The sequence below is a fragment of the Kryptolebias marmoratus genome, linkage group LG21 (genome assembly GCF_001649575.2).
Source record: "Kryptolebias marmoratus isolate JLee-2015 linkage group LG21, ASM164957v2, whole genome shotgun sequence".
Lineage (NCBI taxonomy): Eukaryota > Metazoa > Chordata > Actinopteri > Cyprinodontiformes > Rivulidae > Kryptolebias > Kryptolebias marmoratus.
In genome coordinates this window covers 15,614,425-15,636,650 of record NC_051450.1, presented here as the reverse complement: position 1 = coordinate 15,636,650, position 22,226 = coordinate 15,614,425, and the positions used below count along the sequence as shown (strand labels likewise).

The window sequence follows — 22,226 nt, the reverse complement described above, 5'->3', positions numbered from 1 at the left end:
CTGGGAACAGGAGCGTAACAGCGCGGGGTTTTTGACAGACTAAATGGGTCAGATGTTTTGGAGACTTTTCTATAAACCAAAAATCAATTAATAGTTGTAACAATCAATCAATCTCAATATTAATATTTTAACCCTAGTTGTGCAGCTTTTGGCATTCCACCTCGTATTTTGGGAATAAACTTACCTTTTTGTAGTTGGTGTGTGCATGCTGCAGCAGGATTGAGTCGTGTGTGTGTGTGTGTGTGTGTGTGTGCGATGTCCTGAGTGGCCATCAGTGATGTAACTTTGCCTTTATAGAGGCCTCTCTGTGTGTGTGCCATCCCTGTGATTCAGTGGCACCAGTGTGTGTGAACTAGCACTCTATTCAGTTTGTTACAATAGGCCATTTATTTGATGTTTGTTTTGTTTTTTTTTTAGCTCAAAGTTCTCAGACAGGGCAATTACTAAATGGATCAGGCCTACTTTAAAAATATAAGTGGCAAGAACCGGTCTACGTTCATTTAAACCTTCTCTGAACGGACTCAAAGGGTTTTGTGTTCAGATTTTATTTAACCCAGCATAAGATGATGAGTTTGTCGAATTCAGTTCCTTATTTGATTAAATAAATTTGTTTAATTTGATGTTCCAGAGAAGGGATGTACTGGTTCATGTTAGCAGACCAGCCTTTAACAGGAGAGGTTTTTTTTTTCTACAGTGAGTAACAATGTGAGCTCCTTAATTCGGAAAGAGACTTCCAGAGAAGTAGAATATAACGTCTACTTCACTGTATGTTCAAGCCGCCAGGCGTTTCTGATGAGGTCCGGGGTTCAGAAGGTCATCCCGTGGTTGTAGGAAAACGGACAAAACAGAGAAGCAGCTCAGTGCCTAGTTTGAAAAAAAAAAGGGGACTCAAAGTATAAAAAGGCCATTTTTGTGGACCTCTCTGATCGTTTAGACGCCTCTGCCGTGCCACATGTAACAGGCGGCGAGAGGAAGGAAATGACTTCTCAGTTGTGGCGTCCAAGTGGAAGGGGAGATAAAAAAAAACAAAACAAAACAAAAAAAAACTTTAAATGAAACCTAAACAGAGTCCAAATCCTGAGCGTAGATAGCGCGAAAGGATTCACTGGAACACCAGAAAGTTTAATGAGCAGTGGTGAGTAGATTAGGGAGGCAGCTTCAGTTTTTTAATTTTTTATTTTTTTAATGAAAACGGACAACTCCACATCACTCATGTCACGGTGACATTTCAGAGAGCCACCAGCTTCCCTGTTCTGATCATTTATCTTCTGTATTTTGCTCCCATCTTGTTTCCTTAAGTCATTTTTTTTTCTTTTCTCTAATGGACGTTCACATCATTTGTCAAAGATTTGGACGTAGAAGGTTGAGGGATTGTGTCTTCTTGGTCTGAGGCAACAAATAAATGATGTGGACCCACTCTCGACATGTTGTACCAGGGAAATACGTGTTGTCATGCCATTGATACTGGAAGATATGGCAATAGAATCCTGGCTGCGCTGTTCTGAATGTATTGAAGCTTCTGAAGGTTGTTTGCTTGTCCAACAAACAGAGAGTTGCAGTAGTCGAGCCTGGAGGAGATTCTCTGCATCAGAAAGAGTTTGGAGACATTACGGAGATGACAAACGCTTAATGGGGTTTTTCAAGTGTGACATGGAAGTCCGTTCTTACTCCCAAGATGTGTAGCAGAGGCGGAGAGGGGGATGTCCTGTCCAGAAAAGGAAATAGTCGTTATAGTTGATGTTTGAACCTGGTAAGGGGTGCCAATCAGTATGGCCTCAGTTTTGGAGCAGTCTTGATTCATCCACGCCCTTATCTCCTCCAGGCAGGTAGTAAGTGAAGCTGGAGATGCTGAAGGAGCAGCGATACAGTATTATTTCTTGCTGTCCAAATGCTTTATGCTGTAGCGACAAAGAGGCGCGCCTGGTCGTCTTTTCAAAGTGGCGTGAATCGAATAACAGACTGCTCTAAATGCCCGTGTTGGTATGAAGTCACTGCAGCCCCCACCCATCAAACAAAAGACTGTTGGGAAGGTGTATTGTAGAGGTAATATGTTACTTTTTTTTCTTATTTTTTTGAACGTCAGAGTCCGATGAAGGGTTGTAAATGGGTTTTTAGTTTGGACATAATATCCAAAATCTTTGCTGCAACCTAGGTTTACATTGATTTTAATAATGAAATTAAAGCATATGTCCCACGCCCTCTTCCTTTTTTCCAAAGAATCATGGGGGATCTAAGGGATCTAATGAGTTCATCCTCTTCATGTCTTTGTGCCTTTAAACATGTCTGTACCTGCGCGCTTTTTTTATCCACCCTCTTAATCCTTTTTTTTTTTTTTTGTTAAATGTTTTCTGCGTTCTGAAGTCATATGCCGAAGCGCTTTAGCGTTTCTCGTTGAGGGCGCAGACTGAGAACCACAGCTCGATATCGACGACTCTGCGGCTGAGTCACTCTGCTGTTAATGCACAAAGTGTAAAGTAAGCATTTATGCTGATGGAGTATCTGCCTTTTGATTACATGCCGTTTTACCCAGAGACATTTATTGACCGAACTCTTTAACAAGTCCTCGCAGCTTCGGAGTCGAGACGTGCATTTTGACAAGCCTGTCCGGCACGGATTAGGATTTCTAATAACTGTATTCCAAAACGCTACAATATTTACTTATTTAGTTCCCTGAATCGGCTTAAAAAGTTAAATATAATTTACATCACAGCTTCCAACATTTGTTATCGTAACTTCTTCCCTTTCTGCCGCAGACGGTCGTTCCTGTCCAATAAATTTACACATTACTATTATTTTTACCTGCTTTGTTAAATCAGAGAAGTTTTATAATATCTTTGTACGTAGCAGCAAATACATATATGGGGCCGTTTAGTTGAATAGTTTCATTGTGTAGTCACATGTTGGTCCTCAAAGACGGAAACAAAAAGACGAGTTTCTGTGCCGTTGAAAGGCAGCCAGATTTCCTTTCTCATAGGAAGCGTCTCTGTCCTGGAGTGACTCCGGGTTTTGGTGGTGAAGTGATGGATTAGACCTCTGTGCCAGCATTACCTCAGCTCTCCTGCTTTCCAAGCACACACAACCCACACAGAGAACGAACGCTTTAAAGCTGCACAAAGAGCCGAGCTCTGGGAGTTTTTCTCTTCTCGTTGCTCCTGCATAGCTGTGCATTACGTCGCCCTAGCCTATTTCTCTCCGTTCGACTGACGTCATTAAGATTTCGAGCAGCTTCGAAGGCGCCGCTTGTGTTTGCGTCGGGTTTCTCTCCTTCTACCATTTCTCATACATTGCGGAATGAGTCTAATTAAAGTATCACTTAATTTGCTTTCATGTTTTCCTTTCTAGAAACTTACTTTGTCACCATGTTTATATGAATAATTTTGGAAACACATACGTTGCTATTGCTTCAGTAAATATCCCTATCTAGGATAGGGTTGTGTTACTTGATTCATGTTGTGTTTTTTGTTTTTTTTCCTCCAACAGAAAGAAATTCAGGCCATGAGCCAGTGCCACCACCCCAATATTGTGTCTTACTACACGTCCTTTGTTGTAAAGGACGAGCTGTGGCTGGTTATGAAGCTGCTCAGTGGTGGTAAGTGCACCCCATTTTACTCAAGTTTCCTCCTTCCATTATCTGTCAACCCCCCCTATCAGTCACTCTGAGGTTCCTGATCATATACATACAAATGAATTACTCCTATTATTTACTAAAGGGTTTAATTACCTGAGAAGGGGGACCAGGAGGATGGGTTGGGGTTAGTTTTATTATGGGGGTTGAGTCTTCTCTTTTGCGTGGCCTCTCGTGATGAGCGTGGACTCGCAGGAAGGGCCGGGTGGCGTGCCGCCTGTGGTTTGAACTGTTATTATCGGGAATGTGACGGCACCGGTTTTCATTGTGCTCCCCGCGAGGCTGCAGCTCTCCGTGGCTTTTAACTCCGCGCCGAGCTAATGACAGTGCAGGGGGAACGACAGCCCACATGGCAACCATGCGGCAGCGCTGCAATTACCGAGCGAGAGGAGCGAAAAGCGGAGCCAAAATATTCGAAACGTACTAAAGCGAACAAACACCAACATGTGAGGGAAAGTGTTTTGTTCTCAGGCACAGATGAAAACCCCTCAAAGAAGCTGCTTTCATCTCTCACGCTCAGTTCTTCAAGATGAGCTGCGCTGAGACGCTCCGTCACTTAAAGCGTTATTCTCAATTTGTGTGCTTCGCGGCTCCCCTCAGCGCCTCTGCAGAGACGCGGTCCCCACTGTAACGGTCTGTGCCCAGGTGGCATGCCTGGCTCACTCAGATACTCTCAAATCACCAACCCCTTGGCAGGCGCCTGGCAGCTGGGTTCGGGGGGGGGTGGGGGTGGGGGGGTGTCGCGCCCGCCAAGCGACGCTCGAGCAGCCAGCCAGCCAGCCAGCGCAGCGGGGGCCGAAACAACTTAAGACGGCCTTGTTCCTCTTTATCCCGGTTAAACAGAGGCACTTGATGTTGAGTTTTATTGTGCGGGGGTAATTAAACGATAGCCGTGGCAACGTCTGCCATGGAAACGGACCTCAGCGAGGGCGAGTAGACCGTCACTCCGCAGGGTGGAGCATACCAGACTCCAGGAAGGCCAGCTCTTGTCTGATCATCTGGCTTGACGGAGCGCAAGAAACCCTCCGACCCCATCCTGTCTTTGTCCCTTCTGCTTTTGAAAAACAGCTAACGGCCGAACAATTGATCAGACAAAGCCCTGGCGTTTTCCTCTTCTTATTAAGTCCATTTTGGAAGACGTTTTCTTTGTCGTTACGAACAAAAACACTCGCAGAGGTCTGATTCCCGGAAGAGAAGGATGTCAAACTGCATTCTGTTGTGGTTACTCATACTCCTTAAGCCATATTACTGCATTTGCCACAGATAAAGGAGTCGAGACTCCTTGAAAACGGGTTTATAAAAAGCTACATCTAAGTAGGTTGTAGTTCCTCCAAAGCAAATGTTAGTTTCCTGTTTTAACTGGATCAAAGACAAAATCTGATTATTGTATGTCACTTGTTCAGTTTTTTTTTTTTTTCTAGTTTGGATATTTTAGTGGCCTAAACCTGCAAACTTATCAGGAGTTTTAAAGTGTCTCTAAATAACTAAAGTGTTATTTTTTTATTCCAAACTGTGGAAGCTCTGATTCCTAATACTTAGCTGGACTGAGTGTCACATGCTGTTCATCCAAATCAGCAGAGCTCTAATCTTTACTCAAAACCAACCTCCACTCTGACAAACCCACTCAACCCCAAACCCACAGCGCTGAACGTTGAAATAAAGTGTTTGCGCTACGGGCGTGGGGGCTCCCTCAAGACATTTCTCTTCTGAAATGTGACATTCGAACAAGTGTTTCATTAGAGTTCCGCGCAAACCCGTCGCCGACTGAACTCACCTTCCTGAGAGACGTCCACTAAAACCTGCAGGGACAGAATATGAGTCGTGCCGTTTCAAACGGAGGAAGTGCTTCCTTCAGCCTGTCGCCGCTGCTAACGCCATCAGTCGAGCGCCAGCGCCGTCTGCAGCTGCAGCAGGAATGCCTCTGATAGTAAAACTTAATTTACTGGTAAATATTTGAGCATTTACACCGATAAAAGGTATCGTTCTGTAAAAAGTCATGGACTAACTTCACATTTAAGATGTACCCAGGCTCCAGAATGAAATCTGATGACCTGTAACAGGAAGCTTTACTTAATTATCAAAATAAGGGGAGATTAAAAAAAAATCAGCCACTTTGTATGAACGAATAAACCAAATTTTCTTCAGCATCAGTTTGAGATCATGAATCATCAAACTACAAGGTGTCAAAGAACAGAAACATTCAAGTCGTTTGACTTTTTTAGTGTAAGTTTCAGCATAAATCATTTGTCATAGATCGTTTGAATGTTTAATAAGGCTTTAATGAGCCATCTGTCTGATAATTAGGATGGATTTGTTTGCTTTAATTTCAGTTTTCTTCTGCCAAATACAAAAGGCATTTACCGTGCTCTTTTATTTTCTGCTTTTTCAGTTTTGATTGATAAAGTTTAGCTGCGACTTTAAATTTAACAATCGGATCGACCAAAAAAAAGATGAGATGAGTTTTGAAAAAAAAAAAAAAGTTTTAATTTAGACAACTCTGGATTGAGAAGTCCTCATTCTATAGATATTTATAGGCTAAACTTGGGCTTAATTAGCAGTGATTTTATTTATTTATTTATTTTTGGTCTAATCATAGTCATAGACATTAAATAGGAGTCTGGGTTTGGTTAAGATTGTCAAACATAAATAAACATAGATTTTGAAAGTCTAACTCAGGATCTCTGGCTTAAGAACGACCTCCTGCATCCTCCTACAACTCCAACAAGTCACTAAGATAATAAAAGACCTGCAGACGTGACCACATCCTGCGAGCGAGCAGTCTGATTGGCTAAGACACTCCTGTTATTAACTCTTTCTGTCCTGGGCTGCAACAAGCTCCTTTTTTTTGATTGTACTTATACCTTTTTAATAATTTAGTCCATTGTCGGCCGGATGAAATTAACTTGCAGGCCGAATATGGCCCATGAGCCACCAGTTGACCGTGTTTCACATAAAGAATATTAATGATGACTTAAAGTTTTTTGTTTTTCCAAGCATGTTGGAGTTATTTATCCTTCAGCACCACAGAGAAGACGTATTCCTGCTGTAAAAGTAGCTTGCAGCAGAGTTTACATCTTTATTATTATTATTATTGCTAAAATTCTACTCTGTTATAAAAAGTTATTTCCCCTCTGATAGTTTTGTAACTTATTAAAATGTTGATAAAGATGGCCTTCAGCCTGAGCCAATATGGTGTTGTTATTATACCAATCCTACGTTGCTGCAGTCCCACCCCGGCTCCTTATCCAGCCTCACTTGGCATTCGTCTTGCACCTTTAGCACACTTGGCACCAGGTTTCTTGTCCATCCTCTCCCTCTCCTGCCTCTTCCTCCCTCACCCTCTCAGCTCGTCTTTAACTTGCTGCTTTAACAGAAACGAAACAGAGCGGGTGAGAAAAGTGTCAGTTTTCCCCGTTTTAAAATCTGAACTGAAGGCGCAGAGATTTGCCTAACCCGTCGTCTAACCGAAACAATGATTTGCCGTTTTCCCCCGGAGTTATTTGCATGCTCCACGGTGCTCTCTGCCGTCACGACTCAATTTGCTCCCTGCAATTTGGATAAACTCTTCCTTCGGGGGTTTTGGAGAGAGGCGCCATTCAAATTAACGCCGGCAGACATCTCGCCTCGCCCGTGCAGAACGAACCTTTTGGGCCGTTAAGCCGTCGGGATGTTGGAGCTTGCCGAAACGGCCTAATGAGGCATAAAAAAAGTTCAGACAGGTGGGTTTAATTCGAGGAGGGCTGACAGGGGGGCTGGTATTTAGACAGCATCTAAAGCCTGATTCATCCTGGGTGTGTTTCCACACACTTTATTCCCGGTGCCATCTTAAAGGAGGCTTTATGATGTATATAATCTGTGCAAACGTGCTACTCATTTAAAAAAATAGCACTTTGTGTGGAAAATGCAATGCAGGGTGACACACGGTGACTGTTTAGTCACTTCAGTTTATTTATAAGCTTATTAGGATTGAATTTATCATTTTTTTCTACTTATTTTAATTCTCCTTTCCTCCCTCCATAGCCTGTTTTCCTCTTCTTTCTTTACTTTTTTATATTTACTGTAAACACCCAGCTGGTATTTCATACAAACTGTTTTTTTAATTCCTTTCCTTGTCTGTACTCTCTTTGAATGCTGAATCACGGTGCACAAATAATGCATTAACCTCCCCTGTTCCTCTCTGTCTGGCCGTATTTATGACTCTGCAGTAACTCCTTCTAGGGGTGGAGAAGGGGGAGAACCCTAAAAAAAAAACCGATCAATTTAATCCTGGATTTTTTTTTTCGTCGTGCACCATCTCTGGATCGTTTCCAGCTGATGTTTGCAAGTGCTGCAGCTGAGTGTGCAGGAGTGTCAGGGACAGATGGATGGAGGAGCGGTGTGATGTTTGTGTTGCCGTCTCAATGCAGCACAATAAAGCCTGTCAGGCAAGTGGCGCGCTTTTTGTTTTCTACGCTTTGTTTCCCCCCCCGGTCGCCAGTGTTGCACAATCTTCTGTCAAGGCGGACGCGAATGCGGAGCCTCTTTTTCAGCCGTTTATTTGGTCGGAAAGGCGCACAAAGGAAAACGGTAAACTGACCCGCCTCTTTGGCTTTTAAACAGCCGGGTCACCGAAGACAAAGGCAACAGTTTGATTAGTTGCCACAAATATTACCCTACGCACCTGTTTTTAAGTTCAGACTTTCACTCAGTTTCATGTGAAAATCATTCATTTTAAAAATATTTATTGTTTTATTAAATATTTCTGATCATCTCTGGTCTACAGAGTTATCAGACAACTCTGATTTTTATTAACTTCTTCAGATGAAACTCATTTAAATAAAGACAACAAAAGTTGTACCATATTCATATGCAGGTAAAGGACTTTAATCAAAAGAAAAATAGAATTTAAAAACCCTTCTTTTTGAAGCTGGAGGATAAATGACCTTGTTCGCGCCAAAATTCATTTACATAATTATACGATTATTGATAAATCACCTTGACGGAATGTCAGTCCATTTAAGTGTCTGTTTTCATTAATGTTTTGAACTTAAGCAGACGTTAGAAAAATGAGACATTGACGTTTAACCCACGTTTATTAAAGCTGGTGCCCGATCAGAGGAGCGCGAATTCGCTAGTTATCGACAAACTTCCTGTTGCGCACTCGGCTTTCGGCAGAGAAAGCTCGACGCGCAGATTTGGCGAGCCTCCCACTTTCTCTTTGGTTTGTCTCCGTCCGCCAGGCTCAGTGCTGGACGTGATCAAGCATATCATCTCCCGAGGCGAGCACAAGACGGGCGTCCTGGACGAGGCCAGCATAGCCACGGTGCTGAGAGACGTGCTCGAGGGCTTGGAGTACCTGCACAAGAACGGACAGATCCACAGGTAGGCCGCGTTTGATGAAACCCACCGCTTTACCTTCCAAGGAGAAACTCGTATCCCTGACTGACTTCCTTTTGCTCTGTTGCTCCCGTAACAAGTGTCCTGACCCTCAGAGACTCCAGGGAAAATTGTGTTTTTGTCAAATCTCTCCCATTATTAAAACGACCGCCGTGTGTTCGATTATTCTTGGAATAATTTAGCATTTTAATGAGGAATTTAACATTTCTGTGAGACTAATATGTTTTCTGTTTTAGACAGTGGTTGAAAAACTTGTTCATTGATTAATTGAAGGTTAAAACTCAGTTCAGTTGACCTGGATGCTACAAAAACCTCACATTTCCTCCATTCGCTCCCTTCTCTGTTAACCTGACACCCTCAGCAGCTCCTCTTTCTCGCCTCTTGCCGTGTGTAGAGCAACCCGTGAGACCGACACATATTCAGTTCTGTGCATTTCACAATCTTTTTATTACAAAGGCAGCAGCAAGAAACACTGCCTGGCACCTGCTGCTTTCAAGAGGGAGAAAAATCAAGTTTAGGAACAATTTCTTTGCTTGTAAGCTGTTTGGATGAAGATATTTTTCTTTGTGTGCTACAGTAGGTGTTATCGTGAAGGGATCTCTTCGTTTAGTTAATATTCTCTGTCCACTCGTGCAGATTAATTTGTTATTTTAGTGCCGAGTTCAATTCAGAGGATAGGAAGCGGCAGTAGCTGTCGGTCGGCTCAAACAATCATTTCTAAATGTCAGGGACAACATTGGGATCTGGTCAAGCAGTAGTTATGGCTCTTTTTTAATTTTTTTTATTCGCTGTAAAGTTTTACACAGGACTGAAGTAGTCTGGTTATAATGTCACTGAGCCGTGAAACCGCTGGAAGACATTCAGAAACAATTTCAAGCTCATAATAATAAAAAATATTGTATTCATATACGATAGGTGAAATAAATGACAGCTGAGAAGGTTTATCTAATGGATGACGGGTTACTAAGAGCTCCTCAAAGACAGGAAAACAAGTTTTACTGGCTAAAAACACCTCATACCTGGGCCTCGATGTGTTTTCTGTCATGTCTTTAAGCTTATATAACAAATAAGCAAATGTAAAAATGGAATCTGATTTTATTCTTTCCGCTCAACACAAACACTGCTCATCTAAAATGACTGCATTACAAACTTATTAAACCTGTTCATGTTGCTTTATTTACTGTTTTAGTGAAGTTATTTCTCCTTTTTAAATTCTTTATTTTAAAGTGTTTGTTGGAAGTAAATGTATGGACTGGAAGGCGACAAATTATTTGCCTGTTGAAATATTAAATTTGCCTCCTGTAAAAGGTGAAGGTGGAGCGATAAATAATTGTTTGGTTGTAACAACGCTTCTTGGCACTAAATCTTATACAGTTAGAATTTGTATTTATTTCATTATTTGCCAAGAAGCATTGCTGCAACAAAGACATAATCAACCAAACACAGATTTCCTTACTTTTTGTGCTAAATTAGCTGTATAATCATCGTAATGAGCCTTTCGTCAGTGACTAAAAGAGTTGCTTTTCGAGAGTGAAGACCACCTTTAACACTGTTTTGTTTAAGAAAACATCAGTGAAACATCCAAAGATTTCTGCTGCTGTAGATTTCTCACCACATCCTCAATGTCTGAGCTGTTTATCAGGAGTATTTAAACTAAAACTGACAGTGGAGGGGTTGGTTATTATCTGCTCTTATTAATAAGCGCTCATGTGTTCACTCTGTGTAATCTGGATCATATGAGAACGGAGCCTCGGCGCGGCGACGGAGAGGGAAGCGTCACATGAGTCGTTTCGATCCAGCGCGGGACGGCCGAGAAGCAATTAGAGTCGCAGAGCCCGGGCTTGTAGGCTCAGCTCGAGACATTTGCCACGAGGCAGCAAAGCGTTCCGCCTCCTCGTTCACGGCGGCTCGAAAGGTCATTATTAAGGAGTGAGACTTGTCTCCCGGCTTCAGCAGCAGGTTGACACCACACTCACGATGTGGAAAGAAAATTGGCCTCCAGTTTAACCAGGGGCTCTTAAATTATGAGACGCCGAACGTAAGAGGCCGTCGACGAGCAAATTACCAGTGAAAGCTCTCTGCTTCGGCCGTGGAGAGCGTACGGGAATGAAAATGAGCAGTATGGAAAAAGCTCTCAAGGTTTAGTTGCAAGGGAGAGATGATTTTATGGTCAAACGGGTATTTTTAAAAGAGAGGCGAATGGAGAGGGGATTTCATCCTCATCTAAGGGCCATGAAGCATCTAATAAAGCTTCTTTTACAACCCTGTTAGGAACATTGTGAGCCTGGCACCAGGATGTAATGTCTTAGGAGGTGACCCGGCGGAGCAGCAAGGTACGTGGCTGCCAGATGAGAAGGATAAATCTCCCTGACAGTTTCATACCTTGGCCGTTCCCACCTGGCCACTGGCTGGCTATTATTTTAGCATGCCGTAAATGCGAGGGTAGCGTATCTGAGTCATTTGTTTGGTGCGGTTTGGTTACGCAACACCTGATTTCTGGTTCAAATAAACACGACAGCTATTTTTGCATCACGTCAGCCTATCTGTTACAGTTTTCCTTCGAATGTGCGTGGTGCATTGTGTCGCTCCTTCCTCCTCCTCGTCTTCCTCCTCTGTGAATGTTAATGACGGTCTGCACCCTGCGGCTCTGCCTCTCGGAGCACCACGGTCTGCTGCAGTGAACCATAACCTCCGCGGGTCTTAAAGATGGCGTCGATCACTATTCATAAACACTGTTGGCTTCTATCACAACGCAGGGTGCTGAAGTGTAAATCCATTAGAAAATGACGCTCCCTTTTTTTTTTTTTTTGCATATTCATTATATTCTGAGTTTAAAGAAGCTGAACAGCAGTAAATCCTTTTTGTAGCAACGGGAAGCCGAGAAGCGTGAAAACGGTGACTACTAAAAGAACTGAAGGTAGAAATAATAGCAGTAACATGGCTCTAATACAACGATAAAGTAATTTATTATTCTTTATTTCTTTGTAAATGTAGGCCTAGCATTCCTTAAAGGAATGCATATCCCCCGCCGCCTTTCCTGCCATCGTTTTAAACTAGAGTCACCTTATGATGATGGGGTTTCCGTCAGACTTTGTAATGTGTGATTTTCATTTAATAACGCAGGATCTCGTCTGATCCATTAGCATTTGAAGTAATTTATTTTAGGAGAATACTCGGCTAGTATCTAGCTTAATATCTGTAAAATTACCTTGGCTAAAACAAAAAAAAGGCTATAATTAAGGTAAATTAGCTGTGGCAGCCAATCTGAGTTGAGTTGACTTTAGAAGTTAACCAGTTCTAGATTATACAACTAGTTCATTAATAACTTTTACTGGTTTCTGGAAGTTTCGTTAAAATTCCTCCAGTGGTGTGTGAGGCACTTTGCTAACATTCAGCCAGAGGTGACTCTAATAAATATCGGGGAAAGATTTAAAAAAAAAAAAAAGATCTTGTGCGATCTGTTCGCGCTTGGAGTACGTGTTCGGGATGAGTCTCGGCTGCTAACGCACCGAGTTTTAGCTCGACATCTGTAAGCTCTGCTGAGTTACGGCCATCGTCGTGTTGGCTAATGTCGATTCACTGTGGCGGCCATCGAAGATCAGGTCGACTCCAAAAGCTAATCAGTTGTAGATTAAACAACCAGTGATTACTTTCTGAGTGTTCCATTAAAAACCTGTCATTGGTTCGTTGGATATTTTCCTAACAGAAAACAAGATCACCTTTCACTTTTAGTGGCCCTTCATAGAAACAAAGTTTTGCAGAGAAAGGAAAACAAGCCATGCACAGATGGCTTTTTGTAAATGGTGCATTTTTAAATTTTTTATTAATCCTGGAAAGATCCCAGCATGTCCTAAAGATGCCCCCCCCTTTGTTCTTCTTTCTAAAATAATGTTATAAAATGACAAATTGGCAGAGCTTTGTGTTTAATAGACTCTTTCCTGAGCCTAGAATCCAAAAACGGCACACTGTGCTCGTCTCAACAATTTGTCCTCGTGTTAATTACCCACCCGTGTCAGTCAGGTGTTGTAAAGCAGAAAGTCGTCTGAAACATCGGGAGCAGTTTCCTGTAAAGACCGAGCTCCGGTTACGGCGAGTTAAAAGAAGAAGTGGCGTTCGAAGCTCACGTGGTTCGTTTGATGCTTCCCCTCCGGTCCCCTTTTTTTAATAAAAAAAAATGCAACTAATTGCGCAATCGAACACGTGTTTCACGCAAAGGGAGAAAGCGGAAAGTTTAAAAAAAGACAACAAAACCCTGTGACCTGGTATCACCCAGCTGCGAGGCTGCAGAGGCGCAGAGCTCAGATATGTCACACAGTACGTCTAACATGTGATGGAGTCTCTTACCCATCCCCCCCGAATCATCCTCACTGCAACACTTTTACAGTTAGGCTTATCTAAACATAAAGACGTATCAGAATGTTGCCTCACTACAGATGCAAACAGCTGTTTTTTTTTGTTTTTGTTTTACTGAAAGACACTGATCCTGTCTTTGTGTTTTGCTCTCCCCGGGGTGGGAATCCCCATCGTTTGCTCTCAGGCTCACGAGCCCGATATGTTTCACGTTCTGCCTCCGCCTTCAGCCCCTTCGCTCAATTACGCAGCGACACTCTGAACTGCTGTCTGCAAACACTTTGCTTCCTTTTTAGCATATTATGTGCCGTGAAGGAGCCTGCAGAAAAACCTCAGTGGGGGGGAGAGAAACTCTTGAAGTTATAAAAAGTTTTCTATTGCTTTTCAGGTTTTATGACTCTGCAGCTTACAGCACATCTCGTTTCTGGTGCACTGATTGAAACACATGCATCTTTGTTTGTTTTATTGAGTTCATTTAGACGAATATGTTTGCCGGAGTGAGCCTACAGAATTTATTTTTCAACAAAAGGACAATTTTTTTAATGCTAGTGCCCCCATCTGGCCGCAGCAGGAACTGCTGAGATGTAGATGTTTTATCTGCCTGCCAGTGCAGCGTGAAGATGTCTCAGGAGTAATTTGTGTGAACTAATCTGGCTGCTTGTCGTCTCGGATGTCACACCGGTCGGTCGTGTTCAGTCTCTGCATCCCGGCGGGGTCTTTCAGTCCATAATTCTGTATTAAAAATGCACATTAATGTCCCTTAAAGACGTGTCCTCGCCAGCACTGCTGCTGCCGTCCTTAACTTTTATGCCTTCGCCTTTTGCTTGAACCCCCCTCCCTACCCCCATCCCTGCCTCTGAACGTCTGTTGCTATGGCGACGCTGTCTGGCTGGCGAGATGGCAGCATTCGCGGCGACGCGGCAGACAGGCCGTCAGACAGGCTGTCCCCCCCCCGCTGAATCTTCTTATCGCCGCCAGGAGAGGCATCGCAGGGATGAACAAATTAACTGCAGGCTCTGCGTTACTTATGAAGTCCTAAAAACAGAAAAACAGGAATGTGAGAGCTTTGAGGTCGTTCCATGTAGAACCTGAATACAGTTTGGGGACAAAAATCCAATATTTTCAAATCTTTTTTTTTCTGCAGAGACCTTAAGGCTGGAAACATTCTCCTGGGAGATGACGGTTCAGTGCAGATAGCAGGTACCTGAAGATGTTGTTTTTTTCCTCACTCGTGCCGCCATGTCTCTTACTGCGGACTGACTGACTCATGTCTCGCTCCCTCAGACTTTGGCGTCAGTGCCTTTCTAGCCACGGGCGGCGACATGACCCGAAACAAAGTGCGCAAGACGTTTGTGGGGACGCCGTGCTGGATGGCCCCGGAGGTCATGGAGCAGGTCGGTCCTGACTTGGCGTGCAGGAAACTCTGTTAGGAGTTTATTAAAGAACTACTTTCAGTATCCATTACTGCAGCTGAATACTAACACTGTTTGAGAAACAGCTTTAACTGTGAGAATAATATATTTAAGTTGGGTGGAAAAAATGTCTAAAAATGGTCTGCAGCTGTGTAATTTATTTTAATCTCTTTCAAAAATAAAGGCATAGCACAATTTGAGTATTTTTAATTTTTTTTAACTTCCTTAGGTGAAGGGCTATGATTTTAAAGCAGATATTTGGAGTTTTGGGATCACTGCGATTGAGCTTGCCACCGGAGCTGCACCTTATCACAAATACCCACCGATGAAGGTAAGGCAGTCCAAAATATTGTACCACATTTCATCATTTTGGACCATATTCTACTACTGTTTTTTCCGGACTATAAAGCACACTTAAAAGCCTTTGATTTTCTCAAAAAACGACAGTGCGCCTTATAATCCAGAGCGCCTTATATATGGAAGAAGTCGTGATGTTTTAGTGCATCTTTGGTTAAACTACAAAGCTGCACTGCTTGCAGCGTTAAGGCTCAGTTAGAGTCGCACTCGGCTCCGTGCGCGGACCTGAGCGAGCGTTGGAGCCGTTAATACTTGACGCTTACGTCGGTGCAGTATCCTTCCGTGAGTTTTGAACCGTTTGATTATCTTTGTGATCTCTCACAGAAGGATCATAGAAATGCTAATACAGGCGAACCAGCTCCGCTAGAGCAATGGTTCCCAAACTTTTCAGCTTCAGGAACATAATGACATCACAAACTTAACACCCATTATGCTATTTTTTTAATCAATTTGTGGACTTACATTTCAAGTTTTTGTAACAATTATGGTGCAAACGTAGCATAAAAACAAAGTTTTTTGTTGTAAGTTGATGTCTGGAGGTTAATTAAGGACCCCTACTTGGTGTTGAGTGACCCACACTGGGGTCCCGACCGCAGCTTTGGGAATCATTGCGCTAGAGCACCGAAATCGTCCAACTTCGGGTGTTACAAAAATTGGGAGGTACACGAGGGTTCTCCTTATAGTCTGGTGCGCTTTATATATGACAAAAGTTCTAAAATGGATTATTCATTGACAGTGTGTCTGATAATCCAGTGCAGAAAATACAGTATATTGTCTGATATGGTGTTGTGTCGCCTTGTATTAATTCATAGCTCGTACCATATTCTAATTTAATCAGGGACTCATAATATTTCTGGTGCCCTCAGGTCTTGATGCTGACGCTGCAGAATGACCCTCCAACTCTTGAGACCAGCATCACAGACAAGGAAATGGTAAAGAAATACGGCAAATCTTTCCGGAAGATGATCTCGTTGTGTTTACAGAAGGACCCAGAGAAAAGGTAATCATGTAACGTGTTTTTTAAAGGGCCTTCCAGTACATATACTCATCTAAATGTGTCCTTTTTTTGTATCTTATCTAAGATGTTGTGTAAAAACATAATTTTTTTTGCAACGCAGCAGGTTAATGTCAGCTTATTTTGTTTATTAAATAAAAGCAGTATTTGTTTCTCATCTTCAGTCAAGATGGCGGACACTTAAACTACTAAAACTGATTCATGTCACTCCTTTTTTTTTTTTTTTTTCTTTAGGCCAACTTCGTCAGAGTTGTTGAAGCATAAATTCTTTCAGAAAGCGAAGGTAGGTGCTTGAACTCCTCCTGAATCAATAACCCAGCGAGTCAGCATCGGCTTCGTTTTTCAGGCAGCGGTTCATTTAAAAAAAAAAAAAAAAAAGACGGGGTCACTTGTTCTAATAATCAGAATTAATCTGTATGCGTGGATTTAATTGGTCTGTTTTCAGTTATCTGAAGGGAAGGTCACTGCAGAAACTGATACCAATTATGAGGTCCGTCCCCGGGAGGTTTGTGTGATTCGGGGGTTTTATCTTCAACCTGTCAGCGTGTCTGACCTGAGCTGAGGTCAGCGCAGCGCTCCCCTCATTAACGGCTGTTTTCAGCAAACACAGCCGAACACCAGCCTCTGTATCGTAGCAACAGGAACAACCAGAGTGCCGATTCAGCAGGTCACACATCTCATAAAGCAGCTTTGGTTGGCGCGACTCTAAACAACTGCAATACCTTGTGTGAGCAGCAGATGGCAGTCATTGTCATTGCTTTAAAACAAACTGTATACTCCGGTTAAATGCTTTAAACATGGCGAACAAACTTTATTTTGTTTTGTTTTTAGGTACAAAAAATTTGTTGCAAGTATGCGCAAATAAGAGTAGTTGAATAATAATATTTAAGAAGTAAAAAAGATTATTTTGATCACATTTGTCTTTGAAATTGATTGGAAGGGTTGTGAATTCAACCCTAAACTTAACAAAAATGGGACTTTGTAAAGCTTTGAGTAATTTAGTAATTTTTTATTTATTTATTTTTGCCTCATGACAGACTCACGAGTACTTACTGGAGAAGTTAATACACAGGACGCCCACAATAACGGAGAGGTCGAAAAAGGTGAGGAGACGAGGAAATAACGGAGTAAAACCACGTTTTTTTAAAAATTTTTAAACGTTCGAAGGTGTGCTCATTTACGTGGGCCTATGTGTCAGGTACGTCGGGTGCCAGGCTCCAGTGGGCGTCTGCACAAAACGGAGGATGGCGAATGGGAATGGAGCGACGACGAGCTCGACGAGGAAAGCGAAGAAGGCAAAGCGGCCGTTGCAGCTTTGAGAGTGAGATAAAGCGACCCGTTTCGCCACACGCGTGTTTCGTTTTTTGCTTTATTCCTCCACATGTCATGTCTTTTAATCATTGTGCTCTGTTTGAACTGTCATTCTCATGTCTGTGCAGTAGCATGTTTGTCTCTCCACTCAGTCTCCCCTATATGTGTGTGTGTGTGTGTTTTGTGTGATGTCAAAGGAGCAGCAGGTGAAGCCTGTTAGTGCCCCCAGGCGACAAGTGCGCTTCTCCTACCCACTCGAGCTGCCTGCACCCAGGGTTGTTTACTTGTCACCATAATACAGATGGCATTCCCTTAACAAGGAAGGCCTCTCACCTGTTAGTGGAGAGCACGCGACAGCCGGGCAGGGCTGCGCACACAAAGACTTATCGGGTCTCGTTTCAAAATATTTGAAGGATTAGGGGGAAAAAAAAAAGCAGCGGATCTTATTTACATGCTACTGAAACAGGACTGAGCTAACCGAAGCTTCATCTCTGAGCATTAAAACGTGACAGAAGAATTAATTCAAAATTAGATTGACGTGCTAATAACCGGTCCGAACGAAGCCTAAATGGATTTCTACCGTCTCCAAACAGCTTCAGTCTCAAAAACCTTCTCAGTTCACACAAATATGATTTCATATTACTTTGTTTTTCTCCATAGAAGTGTTATAATAACCCTGCCAAAGGTGCTACAGCTAACTGCTGCTGTATGAGCTTCTATATAACTAATAGAGTTCAGTGTAAAAAAAAAAAAAACAGTGCGATGTGAAATAAATGGCACTGTAAAGGTCGTTCTGTGAGCTATCTACGGCAGGTAGGATACTAAATGTTCCTAACCTCCCCTCTTCGAAAAGTTTGGACTATTTGTTTAAGTTTCTGTTTGTTAAAAAGCATAAAACAGAAGAACGAGCTACTTTAACGTCATGTATTTCGTGTTAGCTGTCACATCAGGCCTTTAAAGTGCCCAGGAATAATGTTAGTAATTAAAAGTGGCGTACGAGAGCCTCTGCTGATCCAAGCGGTTACATTTCCCATTGACCTTCCAGCTGTTCTTAGGCCAAAACGACCCGGGGCCTCAGTGTCAAAACCTTTGGATTATTATCTACCAGTTATCAGTAATAAGGCAAAGCTTGGCAAAGTTATCAAAGCGAGGAACACCGTGAACATGTCTTATTATCTAGATGTAGGATCGGGACGTGGAGCCGTAAAGCAAAGTGCTGAGGCGACTGGGCTGCAAACCAAAGGCGTGGCGTACGGTTTCTCAGTAGTATTTCAGTTCCAGGAATGTGCAGCCTGTGCGCCATATAACCAAGCCAGAAGACATTCATTGTCAGGTTTACACACTTCCCTATGGCTCTTTTGAAGTAACAAATAAAGGAACGTTCACAGTCTTTCTATTTTTCTATTAGGTTTAATATAAATTTGTGGGGCGTTTTTTAGCGTTAAAGATAGAAAACGACTTTGCTTGTGAGAGCCGCCTGTCCTGGAAGCCATCTGTATTTTTATTTTTTTTCTCCTCAAATCCATTACTAGCTTTATACTGACCACATTTAATGAACACAGGGAAAACTACTCATTAGCTTCGTAATAACCCTAAACAAGACAATTAACGACCAGCAACGACTTGAAATTTGTCTCTCATCTTCTTTTCTGTGCGGCTTTGTGTTGACAAACTGAACCCCTGCTGTTGACGATAAAGTTAAAATCTCTGCTGAATTTCACCCCATTTTTTTTACACACATTGTGGCCAGGTGGCCGCACAGGGTAAGAATCTCCATTTTAGACGTGGGTGACAGTAAAGTCAGTTTGTCTTCACTTCGCCTGAAATGCCTCTGTTTCTCTCTGCTTCTCTTTGAGTTCAATCAAACTTATCTGAAGTTTTCTAGATTATTATTTGGACTGTATAATAGTAGCTACCACTTGGTTTAAATCAACTTAATACTGCTTCTCTGCTACTCCTACTAAAAGTACAGCTACAGTTGTCGAATTATAAGGGATTACTCGTTTACAGCTCAGTTGTGTTCATTTTTATATCGATTAAAACAATTTGTAATCAAGGCGACAACGCTGTGACAGTGGCTGGCGGGTAGGTAAGTGGGGTTTTCGTCTTTTCGTCGGAGCCCAGGGAGCGAAAACCGGGGTTAACGGCCACGGAGCGGGCTAACTGCGCCGCATGTGTCGCCACGGCAACCGCTCTTTCTGCGACTCCGATTCGAGGGATAAGCGGAGTCAGGATTGTCGGGAGCATCCCATCGTTCACTGGTTTCATTGTTGTGGCTCATTGGGGTACAAACGGCAACATTTACAGCGACAAGCTTTCTTACTAACAGTTTCTCTGATAAATGAGGGAATTAAATGTCCGACAAATCCTGGCGTTAAACCAAATCATATCAAAAATCTTAAATAAATTAAATACCCTGTATGGTTCAGGTTGGTTTATTGATGTGGATTACTGGTAGTTACATTGACAAAACAAGAAAACCTTGATTGGTCGGTTTTATCAAGTTTATATCAAACTTACACGAATGTATTAAAGTTCATATATCTTCACTGTATTCATCATAAAACATCTGGAATAAGCTGGATGAACAGCTCCGTGAGCAGAGTAAACGAGTGAACCGTTTTTTATTGATTTGCCCCCCCTTTTTGATTTCTTTTGTACGTTCTGTTCACTCAAGCATGCGATTTCCATTTCAGTGAAGCTGTCACAGGGAAATCTTGTCTCTAACTTTATTTATTTATTTTTCTGTCAACAGTCACCAAGAGTGAAGGAAGGAGCGCAGAATTCAGAGGTGAGTTTGGCTCATTTAAAAGAAACTATATTTGCTTAATTTGTTGAAGCTATTCTAACATATCCAAGAAACTACACAGTCTGCTTTCTTATTAAAGCGATTTGAAGTCGATAAAACTTCAAACCAACAGCGTATTTATTCATTGCGAAACAAGTTATTATAGTCTAATCAGCGTTGGCGCTTCTAGTGTCCCAGAATGGTACGTTTTCTTTAAACTCTGGCTGCTTTCTCGCTCATTTTCAAAACAGCATGTGAGCGTTTTAGGAGTGTTTTTGTTTCTGTTCGTTAAACTACGGGTTTCTGGAATGGGAATCATTCAGAAATATAAAGGCTTAAAGTACAAGGGATGAACTGTGTTGTCAACGTATAACAGAACCCCAGCAAAAAACTTTATTTCTCTTACCTTTAGCCCGCCGCAAAGACAGCATTTATTCCAATTTCTGTAGTTGAATCTATAAAAAATACCAAAGATAAAGATAGTTTGAGGAAAAAAAACTGTATCTGAGCACCAACGATGTGATTCTGAAAAAGCTACTAGCTGAAAACTCAATCTCAGGTCCTGTCAGATTTTTGCTAGAATGAGACATAAATTTCAAATACTGTCCATTTGTGTAAAAGCTGCATGGTCAAAGTCGGTGAAAAAGCAGCCGAAGTCTAAAGCAAACCTTTGAAAATAGCTTTAGAAAGCCTGAAGAACTTTTGGTAAAGATCGGTTTAAAAGATTACAGGAAAGTCAGTTTGAGTCGTACCTTTCCTCAGGTTTTTATTTTCATGCAGCAGCAGCTGAAGTGTTTCCTCTCAACCCGTTTCCTCTCAGCTGTTCCAGACTCCGGAGCCTTTAAGTAGCCACCTCCAGCCTCCGGCCTCGGGTACGGGTCAGGCCGAGCTACCTCAGGCTGCGGGTCAACCTCCGCTGCAGCCCACGCCAGCCGTCCCGGCCGAGCCCCCCCCGCCCAGCGGCCCCGCTCAGGCCAGTCGCCCCGACTTTGATTTCAAGGCCCAGCTGATTGCAAACCTCCGAATTGTTTACGCCGCCCAGCTTTTTGTGAAATAAACCAGAAACGTTTGTTCCAACAGATTCCAGCAGCTTCAGGCGACGTTCAATCTCCAATTAGTTTGGTATTAAGGTTAAGGTACGTTTCTCCTTTTCAGGGCTATAAAAATAAGATAATCAGAACTGGATTTGTCATTTTTATTACTGTCATCCATTTAATTGATAAGTTTGCCCCCTGATTTGCATATTTTTCCTTTCTTTTTGCCCCCAGAAATTCAAAGAAGGAACTAAATGACATCCGCTTTGAATTTATGCCCGGAAGAGGTAAGTGGAGTATTTATTTTATTTTTATTTAAAAAAAAAAACTGTTTTATTTAGTTAAAAACAAAACAATTTAGGAGTAATTTGGTTTAATTATCTTATTATACATGGTTCCGTCCGTCCATTTGTGGACAATTTCTTGTCCGAGCTCTGAATGTGAAAACTGCACCTCACGAGCTAAGGGTGATCCCTATTGATTTCCAGGTCACGGGGGGGTCAAAGGTGAAGGTAATGGGTGGCCCGTTTGTGAAAACCTTGTCCGTGCGACGTAGGAATGTCAAACGGCACAGCTGGACGCCTCGCGGCTCACAGATGATCTCTGTTGATTTAAATGTCACAGGAGTCAAAGGTCAAGGTCACAGGTCAGCCCTTTGTTAAACCAGGGTCTATGCTACAGACGGGAATGTCGAACCCGTTGGTCCTTACTGTTCGCTGTTTTTTCGAGCGTGAAAACTTGAGTTCTCAGGTGTTTCATCCCCAAATAAAAGAAGCTGACGGCGGCACTTTTAAACTCTTCTAGTCCTTCCTGCTTCATTAGCCGTTTAATAAAAATGTCCTGACGCGGACGTTTGCACGTCAGTTACAGATAACCAGTGAAAGGAACGGACAGTTCATAACTTTCAGGAAAACCTCTTTGGGAACATTAGGTTTTCTGTTTCAGTACCCCCCCCCCC

At 42.5% G+C, this 22,226-nt stretch overlaps 1 protein-coding gene across 2 annotated transcripts in view; it reads left to right on the top strand.

Moving 5' to 3' along the window:
* oxsr1b (oxidative stress responsive kinase 1b) overlaps nucleotides 1–22,226 on the top strand; it is a 36,435-nt gene that overhangs the window by 8,884 nt on the left and 5,325 nt on the right. For both annotated transcript variants that reach the window (XM_017406693.3, XM_017406691.3), the window contains exons 3-15: nucleotides 3,481–3,589; nucleotides 8,845–8,986; nucleotides 14,496–14,551; nucleotides 14,636–14,745; nucleotides 14,993–15,094; nucleotides 15,987–16,120; nucleotides 16,370–16,418; nucleotides 17,173–17,238; nucleotides 17,334–17,456; nucleotides 20,202–20,237; nucleotides 21,055–21,207; nucleotides 21,315–21,370; nucleotides 21,503–21,555. In XM_017406693.3, coding sequence (XP_017262182.1) covers nucleotides 3,481–3,589; nucleotides 8,845–8,986; nucleotides 14,496–14,551; nucleotides 14,636–14,745; nucleotides 14,993–15,094; nucleotides 15,987–16,120; nucleotides 16,370–16,418; nucleotides 17,173–17,238; nucleotides 17,334–17,456; nucleotides 20,202–20,237; nucleotides 21,055–21,207; nucleotides 21,315–21,370; nucleotides 21,503–21,555 — 1,189 coding nt within the window. The remainder of the gene's footprint in view (nucleotides 1–3,480; nucleotides 3,590–8,844; nucleotides 8,987–14,495; nucleotides 14,552–14,635; nucleotides 14,746–14,992; nucleotides 15,095–15,986; nucleotides 16,121–16,369; nucleotides 16,419–17,172; nucleotides 17,239–17,333; nucleotides 17,457–20,201; nucleotides 20,238–21,054; nucleotides 21,208–21,314; nucleotides 21,371–21,502; nucleotides 21,556–22,226) is intronic.